Raw genomic sequence first — 27,419 nt, 5'->3', positions numbered from 1 at the left:
TAGTCATAGATTGAAAGTTTTATGATAAGCACATTTCCACTGCTCATGAATACAAAGAGTGACTGTAAGCTATGGAGCAACTACATCGTTCCACAGGGAAGGTGACTTAATTGCATTACTTTATGGCAGCCATTTTACCCCCTTTGGGTACTGTTGCATAAAATTGGGCTCATATGGTAATAATAGTAATTTTGGTCAGTGGGAGTGCCATGGTCTTGTGGTTGACTTTCGTCTTTCAATATGAGGGATTTGGGCTTGATTCCAAGGCATGGCGTGTTTTCATTCAGCAAGAAACTCTACCCAAATTGTGCTGCACTCAATCCAAGGGAGGTGAATTGGTACCCAGTAGGAAGAAATGCTAAAGTGGCTGATCAAGGTAGCCAGGCTAAAGCCAAAGAAATAATTAATGGTAAGAAGGTTGTCAGCACTGAAATGACTACCCTGGTTGAAATATGGGATATTATTATTAAATTACTTACTCGTATCTCTCTATCTTCCTCTGTTCTTCAATCTCTTCTTGTAGTTGTAGTGCCTTCTGTCGATCAACCTCCATCATGGCATCCAGTCTCTTCTCTTCATATGTTGTCTCCTCCTTGATAACACCTTTCTCTAGGATCTGAGCATCTCTGATAGCATGGCATTTAGCATTCAGCATTAGCTATTAAAAAATATAATATTGTATCATTTAGCATTCAAAGAAGCATTCAGTTAACACAGTAAACATAGAAATTGGGCATCTCTGATAGCATGGCATTTAGGATCAGCTACATGTATAGAAATTATAACATTGTATCATTTAGAATTCAAAGAAACATTCAGTATTACACAAGAAACATAGTAGTTGAGCATCTCTGATAGCAATGGTGTATAGCATCAATTAAGATCAGATACACATCATCATATTGGCATTCTAAGGAGAATTAAAAATCAGATAAACTTAACGTAACAAAATTTTGTAATCAAAGAGGCATTTCATGCTAATGATTCTCTACATGTACAGTAAACACAAAAGATTTTTTTATTATGATGTGTTTAGTATTCAGGATCTGCTACAGATCTGTCAATCATTACAAAAAAATCACAAACCCATCTCCACAATCAATCCATCCACTTGTCAATTGTCAATCAATGAATCAGTCAAATTTTCTAAGAATCAATCATGGATTACTTACCTCATTTAAGTGCTTGATTTCATCTTCTTGTTCTTCTTGCTGCTCACGGGCTTTAGCTAACAGGTATTCACCTTGTTCTTTCGCTTCTAATTCTAAATCACTAAGCTTCTCATTCTTCTGTCTCTTTCTGTCCAAGGCTTGCATGTGAAGCTTGATTTCATTACTGGCATCCTAATCATAATATCAAGAAAATAGCAAACAAAACAAAAACAAGAATTTAGTGATTAATACATGTGGATCACCAAATTTCTGATTTTGTACATGTTCTGTAATAAGAAGTATACACAAATGTGCAATTGAATCTACTGTCCTAAATCATTCCCTTAATTGTAGAGCTTCCATTCCAGTAATGTGAAATATCACTGGTTAAAGCATCACTTCCCACTCAAAAGACCCTGCTTAACTTCAACTCAACAAAGTAAACTCATCAACACATTTTTTTATTTCGTTTATTTTCTGAAGCACTTATCTATTTTGTTAAAACATCCCTCACCGCTTAGAAGAGACTCTGCTTATCTTCAACTCAACAAAGTGAACTCTCCAACACATAATTTTATTCTTTTATTTTATTTATTTTCTGAAGCACATAGAGACATATTTTTATGTGTCACTAATGCGCTACATAAAAACTGACGATTATTATTATTATCAACCATCCGTAAGTAATATATTCACCAAAGTCAAAGCATATTTCCTTTTTTATCATAATATGCAAAGACATATTAATTAACATCTTTGAAATCAAACAGATTTCTATGGTCCCAAAAGATGCAAAAAGGGAGATTTAACTGTCTTTGATTATCCAGATCTTTTGAATATCTACAAGTTTTCTTTATTGTGCTGAACAATGCAGCTGGACCAACTTGATTACACTGGATTGCATCAACTGAAGTGAGATAATTTGAGTCAAACTTAATTAAAAAATAAATAAATTTAATCAAAGGGCATTGCCATAAAATAATCAACCTTTTTGTACATGTACATGTACATCCGACCCCCATTTTTCTCAAGTTTTACTTCACTTCATTTGAGAGCATTACAGACTGTCAAAAGAACCAGAAATCAGAGACAGAAAATTTCATGAAGGCCCACATATATGGGGTCGGACGTACATATTTTATGGAATTGCCCAAAAATGAACCAAGTTGGCCCGAGTCAAACTGCATTGAAAATAAATGCTTTCAAAATAAAATTGAACGGAATCATATTTACCTGCTGTTTCTGTTTCTCTTCTTGTCTTCTCTTGAGTTCAGCGACCTTTTCTTCATGTGACATGGTTTTAGCAGCATTCATTATCCGACGGTATTCATCAAATGGTAAGACTACAGACTGCCCTGATGGGTCTTCTCCAGGTACTCTGTGATGAGAGAAGAACAAAAAGGATTGAAAACAGTAGATAATTAAAGGCAAAGAAGACAAGAATGTTATCATATCAGTTCAAACCAAAAACATTGTCCTCCATCAGACGTGCAAGTACAACAATGGACTGCTTGCATTAGCAGATGACAGCTTTAATTATTTTATAATTAGTTATTATATCATTATCATCATTGCTATAATTATATTCCCTCACTTTTACATTATTTTCATTGGATCTATTTTTTTTTTTTATTATTATCTTTTTTAATTCTTATGTCATATTTTCAAAATTATGAAAAAGAGAGGGGGAATTACATCATTAGTCATGCATTCACATTCATAAACTGAAACAAAAGAGAAAATAGGCAATACACTGTAGGCTACTTTTGCACTACAGTCACTGGCTTTAACTTAGACTTACATGAGTTTACGGATGAGGTCTTTCGTGATGACTTGTACTTCTTCTTTCTGCTTTTTCTTGGTCTTTCCTCCTGACCCTCTCCTGTTGTGTACCTCTTCTCTGGTCTCCATAGCTTGTGTGTTCTTGTTGCTACCATTTTTGTTGGCCGGTCCAAACAAGGATTCATCGATTTGAGAGGTCTTACTCACGGTGTAGTACTGTCTGGTCTTAGCTCGCCGCGAGGCAGAGCTCGTTGACGAGTCGCTTATTACGCTGTGAGGCTGTCACAAAGTAAAAAAATCAGAGCAAAAATAAAGTTGGGAGTTTCCCCAGGAGTTTGTAAACATTTTCTGGCTTTTTTTTAGTTCTCCAGGGGCCTGTTGCAGAAAGAGTTGCGTTTAAAAGCAAGTCAAAAAATCAATCGCAAGTCAAAAATGCGCGCTGTTGATTGGCTGAAAATCAAGTTGCGCATGATTTTTAGAGTTGCAATTGATTGCAACTCTTTCTGCAACGGGCCCCAGCTCCCATAAGACCTGTATTGCCAGTGCACTGCACAACACTTAACTATAACAGCATCTATAGAGAAAAGGGTAGGCTACCCTACCCTCCTCAATTACTGCTTAATTCCCCCTTTTAATATGGGAAACAGAGTGCAATAATGTGAATTTCTTAATGAAGAATGTAGGCTAATCAGCTAACATGTAGATGTAGTATGTATTACTATAATAATTTTCATCTATAAATTGATGTTACAAAACAGCATTTTGTAACATCGCTTATCGAAGCTACGTACACATGTACGTCATAACAAAGCGGTTCAAGGGTCAAGCCTATTGTATATGCGGTGTATACGAATGGATTGAGGGATCTACACGAGATCGGTCTGGTAAGAAACCTCTCATTTTTCACCTCTTTATTAACAGATAAATAAAATCAAACAAATTTACATTATTTCTATCTTCAAAGATGGATTTCCTAGGGAAATCCATCTTTGTTGACAAGTCTTTCTTATATGCCTACATGTATGGCCAGTAGAGGCGCTGGTCCAAAAATTGGTATTGTCCCTGAAAACAAGGATATCCTCATAAACCAAGACAAATCATGTTTTGATAAATTGAGATTGTCCTTGTTTGTGGGGACAGTTTTTCTTCACTTACCCCTGCGGGACATGGACGGCGATTGAGAGTGCTAAAAATAGATTCAGTGCCCTCAATTCCCCCTAGTTCACGTCTTCCAGTTATCTTGTTATGAAACCTGATATGCTTTACATTGACTAGCGCACTCGATTGATGTCGGCACTTGACAGGTGAATGAACTTTCCTAGATTTCTTGTGTGGATAAATCTTTGATTTTTTGAAAACTGAGAAAGTCCCTGTAAACTGGGACGATCCCAATTTGCTGACCGGCGCCTCTACTGATGGCAGGGGTTTCAAGGCTTTGTGATGAAGTATATGTCAAAATATTTAAAAATATCATCACAAATTCCTCAAGGCTAGGCGAAACCCCTTGACCTACTTTACGTTTTTGTAAATGACAATGCTAGTTTACGAATACGATCTTGCCGTCAATGTGGTAGCGATTTCTTGAATTGGTTTTTACAATAAATTGTGATTATTTTGTGAAAAAATTTAAGCCTGATGAATATTTTTGAAAAGTCCGCGAACTTTGTCTTTGGACACCCCATTCATACTAGTACTATTAATACTAGTAGCCAAGTAGGCCTACTACTGCGGAAATATTCTAAACTAAACATGAATTATGATCATGAATCATGATTTTTATTTGATTCAATGACAATGTCATGTCATGATTGTATTTTTGTTTTGGTCCAATTATTATTTGGGCACTTTACTCTACCTTATTAGGCCTACATTTGTGAACAATTTAAGGCAAGGAAATTTCTCGTAGTCGGCCAGTGCGAAACTGCATTTGCGCCAAACGTTCCCCCCTGAGGCTGAGCTGCTAGCGGCGCAGCGCTTGGCCAGAACTAGCCCGGCCCTGCCCGCGAAGCGGTGTCATGCATCACCCAGGCCACTCCAAGTTCGCGCTCAGCAAAAAAAAATCACACACATTCGGCTCGGAAATTCTCCAAACAACAACAAAAGGAAAGACCAAAACAACATTGTATTTGTAACAAAACGGCAATGATATAACTCACCATATCTATTTTATAATAATTCGTCTAATTTCTGGCAAAAAATAAAAGTATTCTGCATGGGTGTAATATTCGAAGTCAACAAAACAGTGCCTCCCTGTGTTTATCATCTACGAAATTTGTACGTAGACTTTATTTACACGGCGTTGCTATGGTCGGGCTGTGGTCCATGCAAAAGAATGGTACCAAGCTTCAGAAGTACACGTATGGCCGACACCGCTGGTGCGTCTGTGCCGATGCTCCAGTAGTGTGGTAAAAGAATGGAGACTGGTTTAGAGGTCAAAGTTGAGCTCGTGCACCTTCGAGGAAAATTTGTGAGGAGAAAAACAAAATATCTGAAGGAAAATGCGACATTTGAAGGAATATAGACGGTTAATTTCTATAATTAGCAGACGTACGTATGAAATCAAACTATGAGTGTAATATGAAAGCATATAAGCTTCCTTAAAGTTAAAGATACAAAATATGACAGATATTTTTACTAGTGTGTAATTCCGTTTGGTCCCACCCGTTATAATTTTTGTTGGAAAAAATAAAGTTAACTTTGGGATCTCTCTTTCACAGTTAAATTTTATTATTTTGAGGTTAGTTTGTTCTTAGACAGCAGAGGCGCACGGCCAACATTGTAGACTCTATCCAATATGGGAGACAATGTCCCATATTATTGGAGACTTGCTTTGCAAAGCCAAAAAAACTACAAAAAAGTAGGGTGTCTGGAGAAAAAGATTATTTTTCTTATTTCAAGAAAATATCACATTTTCTTTGTGAATTTGAAGAGAAATAACCTTCAGACTGACAGAAATATAACATTTTTTTTTAATCCAATTATTGGCTGCAAAAAAGAAGAATGAAATTAGGTAAATTTTCTGCATTTCCCTGCCATAGTCTGTGTAGTTAAGAAATGGACACACACAAATCCAAATTTTTAGATTCCGAGAGCTGTTGTTATAAATTTATTATTAATGCCAAAAACTTGTCCATTATTAAGTGTCAAATAGGAATTTTTATGCTCTTTCTGATGGTATGATTTTTATAAAGATTTGGAAACCAGATCACAATGAAAAATTGCGACAAAGTGAAAAAAATTGTGCAAAACAGAAATTTCATTTTCCCATAGTCTATAGAAAACGCATGGGGAAATGCCAATCTCAACACACACACAAATAAGGGTTTACAATTTATCTCTAAATCTTCATTTCAAATAATCCTATAAACTTGTTCTTACTGTCAAAAGAAGCCCCTGAATTTTCTCTTTCCATACATGCCAAACAAAAGTTAATAATTAATTCAGATCACATTTTTATACTAGTGCTCAGCCTGAATTTCCAGAAAAAATGGGCCATATTTTCCCCAAAATCAGCCTGTTTTATGCTGACACTTTTCAGTGTGGCTTCAGACACCCTAACAAAAGGAGGCAGCGTAGGCGCGCGTAGCTCAAGTCGGTTAGAGCTAGTCTTGAGGACTCCCATGATGATGTTTTATCAATCTGACATATACTTCTTATCATGGGAGTCTTGAACAGGGTTTCATATACACGTAAGCGAAGGAAGTACACAAAGATGGATTTCCCCAGGAAATCCATCTTTGTGCACTAGAATCGCACGAAATAGGTTTATTTTATTAATTTCTACACCTTCCCACGCGTAATGCGTAGGAAGGTTTTACAAATGGTCACTTAAAAAGTATAAAAAATAGGGTTTCTTACCAGACTGATGTCGCGAAGACCCCCTCGTTCCACATGTAAACAACGCAAATACAATGGCTACGACCCTTGAACTGCTTATGTATTACGTACTTCCGATGCGCGATGCCGTTTTGAAAAACAATTCATAGATAAAAAAAATATTTTATGAATATTAAAACTTATTACGTGATTATAAATAATTAGTAGTAAGATAATAATTATTTATAATCACGTAATAAGTTTTAATATTCATAAAATATATTTTTTTTCTATGAATTGTTTTTCAAAACGGCATCGTGCATCGAAAGTACGTAATACCTACGTAATACATAAGCAGTTCAAGGGTCGTAGCCATTGTATTTGCGTTGTTTACATGTGGAACGAGGGGGTCTTCGCGACATCAGTCTGGTAAGAAACCCTATTTTTTATACTTTTTAAGTGACCATTTGTAAAACCTTCCTACGCATTACGCGTGGGAAGGTGTAGAAATTAATAAAATAAACCTATTTCGTGCGATTCTAGTGCACAAAGATGGATTTCCTGGGGAAATCCATCTTTGTGTACTTCCTTCGCTTACGTGTATATGAAACCCTGTTCAAGACTCCCATGATAAGAAGTATATGTCAGATTGATAAAACATCATCATGGGAGTCCTCAAGACTAGGTTAGAGCGCATGTTTCGGATTACCTCGAGCGAAGTTCGTACAGATACATTACAGGCTCCACTTCACTACCGCTACACTACGCTCCACCTACACGAACTTCGAGACCGTGAACTCGATCTGATATTCCGAGTGACAAAGGTTGGATTTTATGGGGGGGAATATAAAATTCATGCAACATCATGATTTTAAAAACAATTAAAACTGATATTCTTACTTTACAAAAGTCTCACTTCTTTTCCATGCTTCTATCAGTCTCAAAATTGGTGATTTAGAGCCAACATGAAGTTTTACAATTTATGATATTTATCGGCCGATTTAAGTATTTTTAAAATTTAAATTGGCACTGCTCATGATATCGTCGCCCTCTCTTATATGCGTCTTGTAACTAGGCTACGAACAAAGACGGAAATATGGCGGCAAGATCATCTGTGAGTATCTGCTCATCTCCTTACAAGATTTTTCTTAATTTTTGTATTATTTTTCGTGTAAAAATAAGGTTATAAGTGCTTAATGGGGGAAATGAACTTCTTTTCCATTTACAAAATTGTGTCATAAGTAAGTTAAACAAATCAAGTATCAAGTAATATTTGCAATTTTGTCATAATTTTTCTTTTTGAAAATTATGCTATTTTGTGACTAAGGCTACATGTACGTCTCGTCTGCTCTTTTTACCGATAGTATTGATATCAAGGTATTCTAGTTAGGAAGCCTTTCGAGAAACAGGTTTAGTAAGATTGGAACTATAAACTCCGTGGTTGGTGGATAAAGATATGACTAACTTGTCCATGTGTTGAGAAACGGGCCCCAGAAGCCTCCAGGCTACCCGTGTATAGGAGAGTCACAACCTATGCACGTTAAAACCAATACACTATTCGTCAAAGAGTAGGGTGTTCACCCACTCCTAGTACCAATGAGGTCCAAACATTAACATGTATGGACCTCATAGGCGACAATGGCTTGAAAACTGGTTAGAACCGTTAGTGTTTCCTGCACCCAAGTATTTAATGATATTACTCAATAAATACGAGTTGTATGCTGGTCTGTTTATGATTGATTAAAATATTGCCCATGGCATGTAATCCTAATCCTACTTTCAATGTAATAAAATAAAGGGAAACTTACATTTGAGTCCTTTATCCAGCTTTTCTTGGCAGTCGGTCCAGTCACTTTTGAGTGCGATCGAAGAGTTACGTAGTTGATTTTCAGATCACGTGATACACGTAGTCGTCCCCTGATTGGTCGGTTATCCTTTTGAAAGATCAATAATTATAAATTTTATTATAAAATATATATAGAATAAAATATTTTAATATCTTATTTATCTCTACAATTGAAAAATATTCTGTGATATTAATATCATACTTGACGTAAAAGGCGCTATGTAACAAAATATTTACTTTAAAAAAAAAGATAAAAAAACGCCTTGAACACAGTGCAAAAAACCTAACGATTTGGCCGCGTTGTTAACAACTATCGTAAGGGGCGCTTTATTTATAAATAAAAAAGAATGTGCAGCTGTCTACCGCGACAAGGCTAGTCGCAAGAGTTGGGACCAGAGCGTGGGAAATTTACAGAAAATACAACAAAAGAACCGGTGAGTACCGATTAAACATTATAAATGTATTCATTAGATTATACATACCTTGTAGAGAAAAAAAATTAATGATATCAATGCTTAGTTCTAAGCTAGGGCGGCCCAAATGCGCGTGGATCGAGTCCCAGTTTCTTAACACGGGTAAGTATAGGGGTGTCGCCCAGAGTGGTGTTCACCTGGTGTATTACACCTGCCAGCCCCCGGTACTACAATACTGCAAGAATCTTCAGGATTGAAGGCAGTCAGTGTAGCTTGAAGAAAAAAGAAACAACAGTCGCAGTCAACACTAAAAAAAACGTCAAAACAAGCGTAATTTTTTCCACCCGAAAATCTTGTCTCTTGTCATGCTTCACTGAGCCTGGGTCAGAAGTATCCTTGAGAACTCTGTGATATTTTTTGATATTTTGACATAGGGGTCTATACTTTTTCATCACGGAGCCTTGAACCCTCCACATACATGGCTTAATAAGCGGAACTGATAAACAAAGATGGATTTCCCTAATTAGTCATGCTAGTAGAAGAAAATCCACCTTTACAGGGTGAAATTGATTTTTTTTCACTGATAATATGCCTAATAAATGCGTATGAAGGGATAAATTTATTAGTATAAGTATGAAAGATGAGAGGTTTCTTACCAGTGTAGATCCCTCGCCTCGATCCATATGTAAACACCGCAAATACAATAGGCTTGAACCGCTTCGTTATGACGTAGCTTCGATAAGTGACGTTACAAAATGCTCTTTTGTAGAACAATTTATAGATAAAAATTATTATTTTACAAATAATAAAATATGAAACCTGATTATAAATAATTATTTTTATGACAATTATTTATAATCAAGTTTCAAATTTATACAATATTGATTTCATTTTTAAGCAAATAGTCATTAAAAAAACAAAAAAATGTTATGAGAAGACAGGAAAAAACTAGCAGATGTTTACGTGGCCATCTTGAGTTCTCTTCGTTAGTAGCTTAGCTACGAGACGCACATAGAGGGTGGCAGATGTCTGCAAAAACTCTAGGAAAACTGTGAGACTTGCGCAAAATCCCCTATGAATCTATTTATCAAACTACCATATACTGTGAAAATTCTACTTTCGCTTTGCTAATTTCAAGTTTAGTAAATTTGTTGTGACGAAGAGAACAAGCTAGAATGAGATGCCCAAATACATATTCAGGGTTCCCACAGTCATGGAAAATCCTGGAAAAATTTGTGGTCATGGAAAGTCAGGGAATTTGGAAAATTTGTGAAAAGTCTTGGAATTGCATTTACAACTCGGCTATGGCAGCTTTCCAGTTTGTCATGTCTCGTAACTCTCATACTCTGATCATACTCTGCTATTATAATTGATGTTCATGATTTCCATTTTTCCCAGTTTTGTGACATCCCGAATTCTACATAACTCGCGAGACGTCACGGGAAGTCATGGAAAGCAGCAATTTAGTCATGGAAAAGTCATGGAATTCTGTTTTCCAATTTCTGTGGGAACACTGATGTTATCCTTTATTTCCACGCTCCAATGCACCAATGCATTGAATTCTTAATTACATTCCACGGAGGATTCAAACCCCTATTGACCCCGCAACCCTGCATTGTATAGAACATTAACAAAACATACCTACTTTACAATCGTAATGCAGGTAAATAATATTACTATCAGCATTTGTGCTTGCTTCCGATATCCATGTATTTTTTCGTCTTTAATATTTTCCTTCTTACAGATATGTCAACAAAAGAGCAAATATTGACCACTGCAGCAGTCAGCCAGAAACAAAATGAATTGTTTGACCAAGAGAAGCGTCGTCAGCTGGAAATGGTCAAGAGAATTGAGAAGATTACCGTCCATCATGTCGGTCAGTCTCATAATTGCAAATTAGCCATGAACAAGAATCTTTCTACACCATACCATGTGGCAATGCGTAAGTCCTCATCACTCTTAAAAATATCATTGTACATTTATTATTACCAGAGTATATGATCCTGTGGGTAACCCCCCCCCCCCCCCCCTGTGAGCAAATATTGGTGAATACAATCTAAAAACTTTGAAAAATATATTTTTTTTTTTCCTTAATCAGGTAGGCAGAGCTGCCAAGTAGTACGATTTTTCCGTATTTAGTACGTTTTTGCATCCAAAATACGGCAGTACGTCTTTTCTTTAAAAAATATGTTTTTTGTATTTAAATTTTTTTTTTTTTTTTTTTTTTTTTTACAAAATCGAAATTTATTGAGAAAAATCATCTCTTTTATATGTCTCTATTTCATAAAACGTACACAAATATGGTTATTAGATCAATGTAATTTCAGGTAACTTTTTTTTTTCAATCATTTTGTAAAAACCAGGGTGAGATATACACAAGTTTCAATTTTTTGTTTTTTTCATCTGCAAGAGCAGTGCACATTTTAGCTTGCATGCAGCTTGAGCGCCGTGATGGGCGAGTGCGCCAAGCATTTTATTATGAAATACACTTTTTGGGGGAAAAATACAAAATATTTATCTCACACGGTAAAAATACTGATTTTTTTGTCAAAATACTGATTTTGGGGGATAAGAATACTGAAAATGCAAAATACAACTTGGCAGCTCTGGGTAGGGTGTAGTGCACCCAAAAATATGCTCAGGGAAAGCACTAAAGATAAATGAGTCTCACTCATCATCATTAGAAGGCCAGTTTCTCTCAACTTTTTTTGTAATTAAACCAATACTATTATTCAATTTGAGTTATAACTGATTGGATTTTTAGTTAAGAGAATGAAGTCACTTGCTGCAGGAATTTAAATTTACACTACGAGAGAAAAAGTTGCATGGGGGTGGTCACTCACTAGAGCCATTTGACCTAGATGGGCCTCATGAGCAGCCACCCTATGTTAATCGTGCACAATAATTGAAGTTTGCCTTCACTTTGACGAGTATTTGGACTCTACATTGGTGGTATTAATTAGTGTGCAAGTCCTTGACCTATAAATTTAACCAGAAAATTCCCTTTAAGCCTGTGCACACTAAAGCCTGTGTACTCTTATCTTCTATATTTGCAAACTGAAAAAATCAAAGAAAAATATTGATAATGAAAAGGATAAAGCGTGCATGTACTAATTATTCAACCTCAGGAAGTCGAGAGTTGAATGCTTTCTGTCTCAATTCAAATGTAAATAATGTGTATTCATCATTTATGATAAATTGAATGTATATGTACATGACCTGTCACCCCCAAACCAGCAATTAGTCGCCCAAATGAATTTTGAGATTTTTAGTGAAATAGTGATTCCTATAAAATACCTCAGTCACATTTGCTCCACGGGGTTCGTACAGCGAGTCAAAAACAATTGTTTTTAATAACATTTTATGTAATGTTATGTAGGTGGTTTAAATAAAAATGGATAGAATGGCTGTTATTGACTTGCATACGGCGGCCATAGAGCAAATGTGACCAAGGTACAGTATAAGCTTTGAAATTATATCCTTTCAAAATTGAGAATGTGTATATGATCAATTTTATTATCATTAAATTTTTTATTTTGATAATTATTTAGTGTTACAGCTCCCACTTGCACCTTTTTCTTCCTTGAGTGCAGAGTCGTAGTGATCCTAGTCCCTCTGAGAGGACCTTGAGCTGTCGGTCCTCTGGTTGCTAGCATACACGCATTCCTGCTTTCCTAGCAATCTGGTAAGAAAAAATCACCAACACCAATAGATACATTTCCTTTTTCCTGTTCCTTTTCTGGTGTAGATTTCAATGAGACGTATACAAAGCGTTCTGCAATAGCGTTGGTGAATGGAAAGCCGTGGCATATGCTCCAGCCATTGACAGAGGACTGTGAATTGAGACTAGTCACTATGAAGGATGATGACCCTAAAGAGGCTAATGAGGTAAGATTTTTTATTTTTATTGAAAAACTAATATGTTATTCATATCGGTCATTTTAAGGGGGGGGGGGGCAAACTGACCAACTCTTTGAGTGGTCTGCTACAATGTTCTGACATTTACTGACTTACTTTTCTTTCTGATACTTGAAGTTATTTTGGTCTATGCATTATGTACAATGAGATTTTACATCATTTGTGTTTAAAATAAGTCCTTATAGAAAAAACAGGATTTCTCCGATGACTTATTTTTTCTTCAGATTTCCAGCATATGACAGATATTTTTACATGATATCAGATGACATTTTTATACAAATCTTAATTATTACAAATCAGACTTGAAATTGGTTCATGAATTCATACTGAAGTGTTGATTTGAGATGAGGAACATTTTCAAAGTGTGCAATATATTTCATCTCTTGCAATGGCAGCTGTGGTTTAAATGTTGACAGAGCCTGGTGTGCAATGTGCATAGTCAATAACTCATCTATTATATTCTAGAATTGTCAGCCAGAAACTGCAGTCATATTTTCATTTGTTTGTCATCCTGTACAGGCTTTCTGGCGATCATGTTCCTTCATGGCAGGCGCCATCCTTCTCAATGCCTTCAAAACAGATGTCTATATCCAGCCTGTGAGGGCAGCAGATATTCCAGGTATCACCATGCAATATAGACTATATCAATGGCTGGCACCAGAACGTTCTGGGCACTGTTTCATAAAACTTGCTACAATGACTAATTTGCCAAAACAGTTAAAAGCTGCTGAAATCCTTCAATTTGATTGGCTCTTTGTAAATTAGTTATAGAAATTGTGCATTTGTTGTTATAGCAAGTCTTTATGAAACAAGTCCCTTGTAAAAAAAAAGCTTTGCATAGGCGAGCTACATACTTTTGTATGGTGTGTTAACAATAGATGTCACTATGAAAGGGTTTTTGTGTGATGAGCTCTTCTATACTGGAACTACATGTACATATTTCCTCATTTCTCCTTTACTTTCACTGTACTAGTTTATCAGATTTGACCTTCCAAATTATCCTTCATAACGAAACCATCTGAAGAGTGATAACTCCTCTCTTAGTTTTTGCATGAAGTTTATGTAATTTCTCTTATCGGTACCTATCTGTAATATTTCTTATTTGAACCAATGAGAGATGATTGCCCCTCTTTCTATTTGACTGTATCTGCCTTTCCAGTTATCTCTCCTATTGTATATAGCCAATAAATTATAACTCATCTTTTATTTTGCTTGTACTACTTTCCAATACAGTGTCTTTCTGTGACCTATCCCATTGGAACAAGTAAAAAATCATTACCTATCCTTCCATTTGACTCCTAGTTTTTCAAGTGTGCCCCTCCAGTTATCGCCTTTTTTGGAACCATCCAAAGAAGTGCTTACCCTTCTTTCTTTTTTGTAATCAATTTGCACTTTCCCAGGAAATAATAATCTCTTTTCCCCTTTTGATTGTACTAGTTTCTCAAGGGTGCTTTGCCTACGATGTAAATCTACCTTTTCCATGGGACCCATCCCAAGAAGAGCTTACCAGTCTCAGCAGGCTAGCGTATGAGTTAGCGGAGAAGAAAGAGCCCTTTGAAAGGTTAGAGGTCAGACCGAGCATCGCCATGGATATCTTCCAAGACAACGAGTGAGTTCTTTTTTGTTTTGAAATTTATTAGTAAAAATTTGTTGTTTTTTTCTGATTGATCCATAGAATGCATATATACCCATAAATGTAGGTGATTGCATTAGTAAGTATTACATCCACAAGGCAGCTCAGAAAAAGCTGTATATTTAGAAACATTACAATGCAGGCAACCTGATATTGCCTGAAAACAGTCTTCTACATGTAGTTACTGTAGAGAACTCATTTTAGGCAGAAGGAGATTACTTTTTATGCCATAACTCTTAATCCAAGCCTCTTTTGTGCTGAAGTTCAAGAGGCCAGCAACAATGTTTTTGTAATGCTTTATATTGTTGTGGAAATAAGTGTTTTATTTTGAAATTATTGAATTGAATATCCACCAGGTACAAGGTTGCCGAGCTGAACTCCATGACTGCAGACCGGATAGTCCTCTTTCGTCTAGGCCAGTTCATCGATGTTAGTCCAGGACCATTGGTTACCAATTCAGGCTTCATGGTTCCACACAGATACTCTTTCACATGCGTAAGTTAATCCATAGAAGCCAGCAGTCCTTGTATGTGATCTATAGAATGTGATCACTTGATTTATCCCTATCTAAGCCGAGGTATTTTGGGAGATCATATGGCCAGGGGGGGGGGGGGCCTCCCAGGACTCATTGAGATCTTGGCATTTGATCGCGTAGAAAATTGGCATGCAGGTTGTCTTGGATATCATCTACACGATTCTATCTTACTTTATTTCATGCAAATTTCCAGTGTACCATTGGTGTTATACAACTCATACAAAGATTCCTGTAATTTGATTGGTTGAAAACCATTCAATATTTTATCCATTTTGTGCTGCATGCAAATTTTATTTTCCATTGCACTGCGACCGTGCATTTTTTATTTTTCCATTGCACGGTTGAGCTCTCTCCTTCAGTGTGTATGTGTGTGTATTTGCGCGCATCGGAGTAAGCGCATCAACAAAAAGGCTGACTGTGTGCACTGAGATTCATGAACCAAAGTGCGTCACAAAAGAACAAAAACAATTAACTGCTTTCATACACCGAGAAAATAATATTTATAGAGAAAATGAATTGTCAAAGGCAAAATATGTCTTAATTCCATCTGCTTTTTTTTCTTCTCTATTGTCAAATAACAACATCTAGAAAATTTGCTGTATAAACCAAATGATGCATGTCTTCATTCGTCCATTATGCGACCTATCCACTCTTGTTGAGGCTGTGTTCAACCCATTGCACTCAGCCTAATGGCTTCGTGCAATGGATTGAACAGAGCCTCAACTCGCGTGAGGATAGATCGCCTAATGAACTCATGTGCATGCATCATTTGTATATTCTTTTGGGGTATTTTGTTACATTGCAGTAAGGAATATATTTTATGATGATTTCATATTATCTTAAGATTCACCGAAACTTAGTCCAGGGCTCTATAACACAAAGATGTGCGGTTAATCGCTATTTGAAAGAACAGCTGATTGGTTCCTAGTCAGTATTCTGAATAAAGTGCGCATGCAACAAAGGACTTGATAGGTCAGTTCATTTAGCGATTAATCGCTAACCTTTGTGTTACGGAGCCCAGGTATTCTAATACGGTAGTCAGAGTTTAATATTTCTTTATAGATGAGTTTCCTTAAGGTGTTTATACTTGTAAAAGCATGAATTATTTGATCTAATAGTGGAAAAATGAATATTTGAAGTTATTGCAAGCACTGAAGCTACCTTAAACTCTCCTCTTGTTTTCATTTTAGGTTCATCACATAGAGGATCATCTCAAGCCAGGAGTAAGTTTTTGAAATTATATTTTGATAATTTGTGCATAAATTATTTTAATGTACATCTTAAGGCCACCACACACCTTACGACTGTTCGCGATCCAATTTTGGAACAAATCGCATTTTGCTCTTTTTCTGAAAATGTGAATGGAACATATCATTTTATTTGAGGTTGAATCAATTGAAAGAATACTAATATAACCATTTTGAAAGACTGCAAGCTTTTATTTTGGAGTAAGGGCCAAATTAGTTTCAAATCGTACGACTGCTATAACGTCATTACGACTAGATATTAAATTCGCTTTTATTTTAAGAAGTAAGATAGCATAGTCACAGATTTGAACATAGGTATTCGTACGATGAATTAGAATATTACACAGTAAGATATTCCAAGTCTCAATATTAGCAACAAATTCTACTACATTTTATTCTGAAATCGGGTTGCAGACCAATCGTAAGGTGTGCTGTCACCTTTAGGCAATTGCATACAGTATGTTGGTATGGAATATTATTACACAAAATATTATATGCACATGTGGCCATCCAAATCAAACAACAAAACCATGAATCAGAATCTCTGCCTTTGCTATAGTTATCTGCTTTTCTTTTGTATTTTGCATTCCTCCACGTACATTAGTGCCCAAAAGTTAGTGAACCCCACCACAAAACTCGCCCCTTTATTTGGAGTATTGAATTTAGACAACAACTGACACTCCAATGTTTGGCCAGCCCAGAGAAACATACTTTATTGAATGTAATGTTTTATCACCTGACTTAAGAATTGAATATCTAAACCATGGCAAAACTTGAACAATTTGAATATGATCATTTTCTGGTGGGGATCACTAACTTTTGAGCACCCCTGTATGTGTGTATCTGGAAATTCTCGGCCATATTGTTCCTCTAGATCTCCCTCTTCTAATTTTTTAGTCAGCCTAATTTGTTATTTATTGCAGATGTAGGGGCGTTTTGCATAAAGAGTTGCATTAAAATGCAATCAAAAAGATCAACCATAAATGTCTATAATAGTAATGTAAGTTAATTAATTGGAAAATGTTTTGTTTCATTTTTTTAATTTAAATTCATTCACAACTCTTTCTGCAACGGGCTCAGAAAGCAGAATAAAAATGGAATGTGAGATGAGAACATAAAGTATGATAAAATATATGTAAGAAATGGTCCTATTCCCAAAAAGGATGCAATTGGCACCGAAAATCTGACCAACCAAAATAGTTTTCATCATCAAAAAAGGAAGAAATTGCATGAAAAAAAGTTTTGATGTGCGATAAAATGGGGATGGTTTTTGCCAAAAATTAATGTAACATAAAATATGTAGCAATGCTCTCCCCTCAAAAAATATTGCTGCCCCCCCCCCCCCTTCCCCTCCTTGCACTTCCCTCACTCTGGATCTGTACCAAATTCCATGTGAAGATTAATATCATGTCTATCATGCTTCATTGTTATATCTCTTCCTCTCTCTCTCTCTTCATTACCCTCTCTCTCTCTCTCTCTTCATTATCCTCAGACTCAAACACTGCAATATCCTTTAAGGGCAACCTAAAATTGCATTTGTTCACCAGCAGACCTTACTAGGTTTGAAGACAAGCCTTTTTTTCCTCATTTGTAATTTACCCTTTCTTGCACTTCTCTATTAAAAGTTCTCTTTACTTTCATGTTTTGCTCTCTTTTAAAGCGCCTTGAGCATTTAATCAAAATGGAAAAAAACGCTATATAAATCATATGTATTATTATTATTATTCTCTCCCCCTCTCTTTCTCTTTTAGAACAAGCTTACCAGATTCCAGGGTGTTGCTCTTCCTAGTGATTTCCCGGTAAGTCTGAAGAATTAAAACCCACTTTGATTTTTGGTTAATACCTCAATAAAAATGAACGCCCCCATTTGGATTCATTACCACCTTATATGAATGTGTATGCTTGGGCATTTTCCCCCATGGATACCTATACAATGTTGATAAATCATCGGTGAAAAATGAAATACACTGTAGAAGTATTGGAGGTAAAGGGGACAATGCCGTTAGGTTGACATTTTATAAACCTTCTGCTTTATAATCTGGAGAGTTGGTTTGGAATAACATGGATAATCTCTGTATTTTTTTTTTTTGGCATTTCTGGATCACACACACAAAAAACCCTCAAATGCATACAATACTGTAACCTAGTAATATCTTGAAGTTTCATTCTCACAATACTATTCAAATTCTTGCCCAACAGAAACAATATGATTAGTGTGATACACTTTTACCCTTATACTCATATACTTGCAGTGTGTAATAACTTTTGATACAAACTGAAATTTTGTCAGTATCATTGGTTTTTTACCTTTATTCAGTATTAATGCTGTTCTTTTTGTCAAATTATGATGTCACTGCCTTGTTGTTGAATGCAAGATTAGTGTAGACTGAGGCATAATAGAACAAGTTTCTCAGTAACGATTCCAAAATCAATTTTCTCACAAGATCCTCTTCTTTGAAATTATCTTATGTTTTAACCCATTTTTTTGTCTTCACTATGATCTAATTGAATATTCCTGAGTGAATTTCACTTAAATAACTTGACATATTATTGTATTTGTTGTTTTCATAGTGCCACTATCATACATGGAATTTAATTCAAGAAAGAGCACAAACTCCAGTAAGTGTTGTCAATCTTTTTTCCCCGTGTATGTGTGTCTGTAGACAGTTATTACCATCACCTGATGTAAAGTATTAAAGGGGACCTGAACTTCAAGGTTCTCTAACACACACTAAATATCTTGCCATTGGGCCATGTGTATGGGGATAGTCTTGATATACAGACCAATTTACAAATAAATCAAATATTTCTTGTGAATTTAACAATATAATAATTAAATTCTTTTTTTTTTATTACTTTTTATTAAAAAAAAAATATGCTTGAAAGCACAGTGTAAGCATTTCATTTATTGAGACATACTTTCATATGATAGTCACAAGAGGAGCAGAAAATTATAAAGTGCGCCCCTCAAAAAACGAAACCAAGATTTAGCATTGATATATCATATTTTAATTACAAATACAATAGACAAATGACCTACCATTGTCAAGCTTAGAATCTCCTCTCTTTCATCTGAAATAACTCAGATTATTTCTCATTCACGCATGAGTGAGCAAAAACAATTTGAAGAGGGGATACCAAAAAGTCACTTGGCAGGCTGTATCTGGGTTTCAAAAAGATAACCACATTCGTTAAAAAGTTCAATATGTGATCTTTAATTTGATACCTCAATTACAGTAAATGGTCAAGAAATAACAAAGTTCTGGTTATTTGAAATAAGGTTTGAATTTCAATAATTTCATGAAATGAAGAGGTGTTACAGGCTAGCGTCAAGACTCACTCGACAATCCGTTTTGTTGACGATCAGCCATGCATTAAGCCTTTTGTTAACAGTGTGAAAGCTTCTGTGGAAAAAGGTGAAAACACGTTGCATTTAATGAAATTATGGAAATACAAGCATTGTTTCGAGGGAAAAGAACTTTTTTACTACTTGACCATTTCTGTGATTAAGGTATCAAATAAAAGAGCAGATATCGAAGTTTTTAGGCATGTGATTTTCTTTTTGAAATTCAGATACCCCCCCCCAAAAAAAAAAAAGTTAGTTTTTGGTATCCTTTCTTCAAATTGTTTTTGCTCACTTATGCATGAATAAGAAATACTCTAAGTAATTTCAGATGAAAGAGGGGATTCTAAGCTTTACATTGGTAGGTCATTTGTCTATTGTATTTGTGATTAAGTCATGATAAATGATCGATAAATCTTGGTTTTGTTTTTTGTGGGACACACTGTATAACATTCTATAATTTAGGTATGTGTTAATAGACTACATGTGCATCATCAAAATGTTGCATTATGAGTAAGAATCCAAGAAGTAGTTAAGGTCTTGAGCTGGAGCTGTTCAAAGTGGCTGTGCCTTATTTTTTTGATATGTACATAACAGCATGAATATGGAAACTGGAATACTCACAGTGAGCTATGACTGTGATGGATTTTTTTTTAAATTCAAGGATGAACGTCTTTGCGTATCATCAAAGTTAGATCTAGTAAGGTTCAGCATGGCTTAAAGGCGTATATTAATATTCATTTGACTATTACAAAAAAATCTCTGCTGCAGGGTTCTGCTTGTCACCCGGCTTTGTGATGTCATAAAAATGAAGCCCAGGGAAAAAAATGCACCGGAAGATCATTAAGTGCTTCAAAAAGGTTGAATATAATGTGACAGAAAACATAATCTTACATGTATTTCATCCCATACAATAGAATGAGTTATATTGATCTCCCCAGGGGATCTATTAAATCGTCGTATCAGTCAATTTTGATTTTAAAAAATAGATTTTGAGATTTTTGCTGGAAAGGAAAACTTGTACAAGTCCTACTCTATTCATAACTAAATTTTAGGCAGCAATTTATTTTTGTCTCGCCCACCAGAGGTGAAGGCGAGACTTAGGGATCCAAATGTCGTCCGCCGTCCGTCCATCACAAACCTTATGACACATAACTCCACAACCGTAAGTCACTTTTCAACCAAACTTGGATGGTAGATGGACTTGGGGGACCCACATGGTATGCTGCAGTCGGAGGTCACATGGTAAGGTCAAAGGTCATTTTCAGGTCAACGTTAAAGTTTACATGCAAGACTCTCTTATGACACCTAACTCCGCAACCGTAAGTCACTTTTCAACCAAACTTGGATGGTACTGTAGATGGACTTGGGGGACCTGCATGTTATGCTGCAGTCAGAGGTCACATGGTAAGGTCAAAGGTCATTTTCAGGTCAACATTAAAGTTTACATGCAAGACTCTCTTATGACGCCTAACTCTGCAACCGTAAGTCATTTTTCAACCAAACTTGGATGGTAGATGTACTTAGGGGACCTGCATGTTATGCTGCAGTCGGAGGTCACATGGTATGGTCAAAGTTCATTTTGAGGTCAACATTAAAGTTTAAGTGCAAGACTCTTTAATGACAAGTGTTATTCCATCCCAGTCATTTCACAATGAAGTTTTGATAAAATTCTGTTGCGTGCCTTCACAAATCATGATATTTCTGGTTATTTTCATAAGTGGGTGAGACACAAAATCGCTTTTGCCTTGTATTTTCTGAGATATGAAAGGATTTTTACGGCGATGCCATAAATTTTTTAAATAAAATGTGCAAATCCCATTGGAAACAGTTACTGTATTAGAGCGATACAACGTTTTGACTGACCGCGATTTCAATGCGTGCAGTCAACCAAGTCAACCAAACTGTCGTATCGGCACTGGGAACTGCATTGACTTTGCACATGAAAAGTGATACAACGTTTTGATTGATCGCGCGCATTGAAATCGCGGTCAGTCAAAACGTATCGCGTTTATCCTATGGCGTTTTTGTACAGAAAAAATCTAAGTCGCTCAAACCGAAATTACAAGCATGTAGCTCTTTTGCCATATTTTCTTGGATCCTTACTTTTGTGTGAAAATAAAGATACCAATGTCAAGCAGTTTTCTTGGTATTTCCAACCATGTATTTTTCAAGCAATAAATATGCTGTGAGGCTGGGGAGCTTAGTGTGAAAATTATGGTAAACTTTGAAGTCGATTTTCTCTGAAATGGGTTTGCACCATTGTATGTGTGATATGACGGTTCAGATGACCGCCGATGAAATGATGATCACATATATCTTGAAAGGGCATGAATTTGACTTTTTTCTTCCCGGGTGACTTTTCATTCATACATGTATGATTAAGATCAAGTACCACATGAATCAAAGTTCAGTATTCTTTCAAACGAGACCTCTGTAATGTATAGAAAAATCATGTGCTTTGAAATGATAGAACATAACTAGTCTGAAAACCAAGTTTACTGAATATTCTCAACATAATTTAAAGTAAGCACATGTGGGCACTTAATATCATCGCTTGGAAAACTTCCCATCTATCCAGAGTTCAGGAAATGCTTTTTTTGCTGATTACTGGAGCAATTTCCTTAATCAGTTGACATTACTACACTGTATCTCTATAAAAACACATTGCAACACATGGGTGATTATTGTGTTGCATTATGGTTGATTACATTTTGCGATCACTCCCATTACTGAAATGTATTTTCATATTGATCCATGTCTATTGTTCAGCCCTCTAAAGTAAGCGCTCAAGCGGGCAAGGCCATTTCTTTTTCTTCCTTTTTTTTTTTGGGGGGGGTCACCTTAGAACCTCAGTCTGTAGTAGGGGAAGTCAAGTGCAGCGAGGAAGTTGCCTTCATTGCCTAGTCTGGAGGCAAAGACCCTTGGTTTTCCACAATTTGCATAGTGCACAATGCAGAGTCTGAAGTAATGAGACTAGATTCACTAACTGGCTGGCTCTACTAGACAGAGAGTTTGGCATCTAGTCTCCACTCTAGGCATGATGGTTAAAGTGTCTAATATGAGTCTGAGCTAGCAGACTATTCATTGATGTGGGTTAGCAGTAACCCAGTGTTTGTTTTTTATTGAAGTACAAAAAAATAACTCTGCTTTTCTAGAGATAAACTATTACCAATTATAATGGAGATGGGATTTTAAAGCAAATTACGTGAGGCTTACGTCATGATTCACCCTTATCTTTAGTGCTTTTCATTTCTTACTATCAAATTATCTTTCAACTCAAAATCAAACAAAGGAATATACTTAGGTCATGGTAAACATAACGGAAGAAGTTTGGCCCAGGAGCGGGTTTCATGAAGCTGTTTGTAACCCAAAAGGTGACTTCATGCACGACTGGTTACCCTTTCATGTGATGTTGTCAATCAACACTAATAAATAACAATTCTTTGGAATGTCATTTACCAAAAGAATGTGCCACCAGTCATGTCTGAAGTCAAGCGAAACTAATGACACACAGCTTTGGGGGGAATGCAAGCTCTGAACCAAGGAGATATTGCATTGTATGCAGTTTGCAAAATGTTTATTTGCTACACACATGCCAATCTGTCCGTCATTGGTGACTGTCGGACTAATGAATAAAAAAAAAACGGAATCAGGGACTCAGTTTTAAGCGGATTGGGACTTAATGTATCACTCGCTACCGCTCTCCTTTATCCATTTTTGGTAGAGCGATTTATCACTCTCCTCAGCAATTGCTTAACAAGAGTGTCAGTCAGTGATCAAACTGTTAGAGTCAACCTTGAAAACCTCATTCTCTGTCAAGGTTGTGTACACAATTATATTGTAGGCAATAACTCACTTGCAAGAATGACATTAAAAAGTTCAAGGAGATAAATATTTCATTGATCTATATCTGATTGTTTGTCTCCTTTGTTTGTGGGTTGTAAATTAATGGATGTTCCTCCATCATTTTGAAATCGGACAAGAGAGCTCCCCTTAACCCCAGACTGTCGCACAGCTCATGAATATTGATGATCTTGCCAGAGCGTGATTAACATGCAATTTCGACTTCTGTGATTGGCTAATGCTTAGCCTGGTTTTGTTTCACACTGCATCTCTTAGCACCGCAATTGTGGTGCTAGACCACAATAAGCCAGCTAACCCTTCTTTTTGCAGGGCCAGATAGTACCGTACTATTTACCGTGCTATCCTACTTTGCTAAAATGTAGTGTGAAAACAAAGTGGGCTAAGCTTAACTCCGGGAAATTGGTGAGGCTAAGACCCCCCCCCCCCTTAGCCCAACCTATTTCCCTGGTTAAGAAAAATGATAACAGTGTGAAAAGCATATATCTGTCTCCAAGACCACAGAGTGCCGTCGCGCCGCCTAGGGAGGGCTGATAGCTGCAGATAATAGGCAGCCACTCTATTACTTTACAGAAAGGACTGAGCTGGATGAATGAAAATCTCCTTGACAAAAATTGTCTCTTGTAAATGATAAAGCTTAGAATGAGCATTCGTATCTCAAAATAAACTTTAAAACATATAAATGGTCTGGTAAAAGTTGAGATATTAACATAAAATATACGGGAAGAACCCCCTAAAACAGAAGACATGTTTCTTGTTTTGAATCTAATCCGAGCAATGATTGTATATCCCCTATGATTTCTTACAGTTTGGCCGTTTAACGAAATTGCCCCAGGTAATGAACAAGACAGTATGAAACCTCAAGGGGCAATTGAGATAAATCACAGAAAATTTTAACAACATCTGTAAAAAACAACAAAATGAAAAAATAAGAAGAATCAAGCTTTCAGCGTTGGAACCGATATGTAGGGACAGTGATTTTCCATTAACCGGTTTATAATCAAAGCAAAAATCTGTTTGGTTCTTCACTTTTCATGTGAAAATTCATTGAATTTACCTTTGCAAAACTTGAATTCATGGTTTGCTGTATACATTTTCTTTGACAAAAACAAATTTCCTTTTTTTAGATCAAGTTTGAAACAGAATTACAAGCTTACAGAAACAGAAAAAACCACTTTTGACATGTAAAATCCCTGTCCCTAGGTATATGAACAATTGGTGCAAAGGCGGCAGAATATCAGAAATTTATCATTTCAAATGTAATTTTGATTTTCTTGATTGAAGTTGTCATCATTTTGAACCAATTTCTCTGTCATTTTGTCCAGGTCACAACTGATGCATCATCACCTTTGATAGACTCATGACAGCATTACCGTTTCAGACATATGCAGCAACAGTAAAGTCACAGTCGCACCAACAAAACGAACACCAAACCGACCAATGGTATGCAATCCAAAATAACAAAATTGATTTGGTCGGTCTGGAGTCACTTTTGCTGATGTGACTCTGGTATAAGGATGGAGTAAACATTGTGTGTTGACTCTTAGAGGATCAACCAAGTCATCAGTTTCAAAGACTATTCTGTACTTCATCGGACTTGTAGATTTACAGGTGTTGAGGTAGAGCAATAATTCTTATGAAATTAGTCAACACTTTCAAAGACTACTCTGTACATGTGCTTCATCAGACGTAAATTTACAGGCGTTGAGGTAGAGCCATAATTCCTATATTAGTCAACACTTTCATAGACTATTTTGTACTTCAACAGACATGTACATTTACAAGCATGGAGGTAGAGCCATAATTCCTATGATATTAGTCAACAGTTTCAAGACTATTCTGTACTCCATCAGACGTACATTTACAGGTGTTGAGGTAGAGCCATATTTCCAATGCAACAGTTTCGAAAACTAGTCTGTACTTCATCATACATGTACATTTCCAGGCGTTGAGGTAGAGTCATATTTCCAACGATATTAGTCAACAGTTTCAAAGACTAGTCTGTACTTCATCGTACATTTACAGGCGTTGAGGTAGAGCCATAATTCCTATGATATTAGTCAACATTTTCAAAGACTAGCCTATACTTCATCATACATGTACATTTCCAGGCGTTGAGATAGAGTCATATTTCCAACGATATTAGTCAACAGTTTCAAAGACTAGTCTGTACTTCATCATACATTTACAGGCGTTGAGGTAGAGCCATAATTCCTATGATATTAGTCAACATTTTCAAAGACTAGCCTATACTTCATCAGGCATGTACATATACAGGCGTCAAGGTAGAGCCATAATTCCTATGATATTAGTCAACACTTTCAGAGACTAGTCTGTACTTCATCAAACACGTACATTGACAGGTGTTGAGGTAGAGCCATAATTCCTATGATATAAGTCAACAGTTTCAAGACTGTTCTGTACTTCATCAGACATACATTTACAGGTGTTGAGGTAGAGCCATATTTCCAATGCAACAGTTCAGAAAACTAGTCTGTACTTCATTATACATGTACATTTCCAGGCGTTGAGGTAGAGTCATATTTCCAATGATATTAGTCAACAGTTTCAAAGACTAGTCTGTACTTCATCATACATGTACATTAACAGGCGTTGAGGTAGAGCCATAATTCCTATGATATTAGTCAACATTTTCATGACTGTTCTGAACTTCATCATACATGTACATTGACAGTGACATCAAGGTCAGGCCATAATATCCATGAAATCAGTTTCAAAGACTACTCCCTTCATCATCTTATACCCTGACTGATGGCTCGTCATCCACTATACAGTGAAAACTAGGGGAGAATTTTTTGTGTGCTCAGCAGGGTTGTGGTCAAATCCGTTACTTCCGAGACAGGAAGCTGCTCGACAAACCTCCCATAGACTTTGTACATGTGATTCGGACTGAGACCGAGGTCAAGGATGGCAAAATGTGACCTCAACTTCATCCCTGATGCTTAGTCCTGTGAGGATCAGTCGCACTTAACTGAGAAGGCATGTGAAAAAGTAAGCTTTTACGAAACAGAAAGAACTTTCTTGGCTTATGTTCGGTACCAGGATACTCTATGCTACATGTCATGATTTATTGCCAATCATTTAATCTCACGCTATGAGAGATCAAACAGACAGCTGATTATATAGAACAGCAATTACAAGGATCGCTGCCAGACCATAATTGCCGGTGTTACATAATTGGTGCCAGTATGTATAAAAGGGAGAGAGGTCCATGGTCCAGGTATTAGACTGACCACCGGTAATACAAAGGTTATCAATTGATCATGCCCTTGATTTTCAAGAGTAATTGCACATTGTGGTCATTTATAAAGAACTTTATCTACGATTGCTAAGTTTTGTGTTATACAGGTTCAAAAAAGTTAAGAAGACACAAACGTAAACTGTATTTTGTCTTTGAAACAGAATTCCGGGTAAGGTAATCCGGATCATTTACAGGTAATTTTCGGGTAATGAAAAAATTCCTGGTAATCCGAAAATTACAATTACACAAATAAACGTTGCAACTTTTAATATTCATGTTTTGTTCAAATAATCATTTACCTTGATACGTAGCTCAAAATTTTCCGCCCGCGCTCGCATTTCGTAATTTTGGTCCTATTTTTAAAGAAGGCATGAAAAAAATGTTAAATTCCTTGATTTTGGTCACTTAGTCCAAATTTAGGCTCGCTGTATTATTGCCTGTTTTTTGTTACAAATCAAACTTGAAAATTGCAGGAAATGTATATGAATTTCGAGAAACTTGGGATTCAGTTTCGGGAAATTCGTTTTGGAACTGGAAACACTGTACCCATGTTTGAGTAATTTTCTTAATGAGTACATATTATCAAATAAATATGCATAATGAAATGTA

General features: G+C 36.2%; 2 protein-coding genes across 3 annotated transcripts in view; one reads left to right on the top strand and one right to left on the bottom strand.

The window, feature by feature from the left end:
- The window catches only part of LOC129266342 (cilia- and flagella-associated protein 45-like), an 11,586-nt gene extending 6,033 nt beyond the window's left edge, over positions 1–5,553 (bottom strand). Inside the window, exons 1-5 of the mRNA XM_054904185.2 lie at positions 5,090–5,553; positions 2,953–3,212; positions 2,385–2,529; positions 1,173–1,343; positions 480–658 (exon numbers count right to left, since the gene is read on the bottom strand). Coding sequence (XP_054760160.1) covers positions 480–658; positions 1,173–1,343; positions 2,385–2,529; positions 2,953–3,212; positions 5,090–5,092 — 758 coding nt within the window. The 5' untranslated portion in view covers positions 5,093–5,553. The remainder of the gene's footprint in view (positions 1–479; positions 659–1,172; positions 1,344–2,384; positions 2,530–2,952; positions 3,213–5,089) is intronic.
- On the top strand, positions 5,222–27,419 carry LOC129266343 (large ribosomal subunit protein mL39-like). 2 transcript variants are annotated; one of them, XR_010294404.1, is made up of 12 exons: positions 5,222–5,480; positions 10,753–10,950; positions 12,757–12,896; positions 13,446–13,545; positions 14,364–14,535; positions 14,916–15,054; positions 16,285–16,317; positions 18,093–18,140; positions 18,913–18,960; positions 24,874–25,257; positions 25,748–25,911; positions 25,995–27,419. XR_010294404.1 is itself a non-coding variant. In XM_054904186.2 (10 exons), the coding sequence occupies exons 1-10, from the start codon at positions 5,432–5,434 to the stop codon at positions 24,910–24,912; spliced, it is 966 nt and encodes a 321-aa protein (XP_054760161.2). In that variant the 5' UTR covers positions 5,260–5,431; the 3' UTR covers positions 24,913–27,419. The 2 variants fall into 2 exon arrangements, 1 of the variants encoding a protein (XP_054760161.2); XM_054904186.2 differs by having other exon boundaries at positions 5,260–5,480; positions 24,874–27,419.

The sequence above is a fragment of the Lytechinus pictus genome, chromosome 8, assembly GCF_037042905.1.
Source record: "Lytechinus pictus isolate F3 Inbred chromosome 8, Lp3.0, whole genome shotgun sequence".
Classification (NCBI taxonomy): Eukaryota; Metazoa; Echinodermata; class Echinoidea; order Temnopleuroida; family Toxopneustidae; genus Lytechinus; species Lytechinus pictus.
This window is presented reverse-complemented; position numbering and strand designations above follow the sequence as displayed.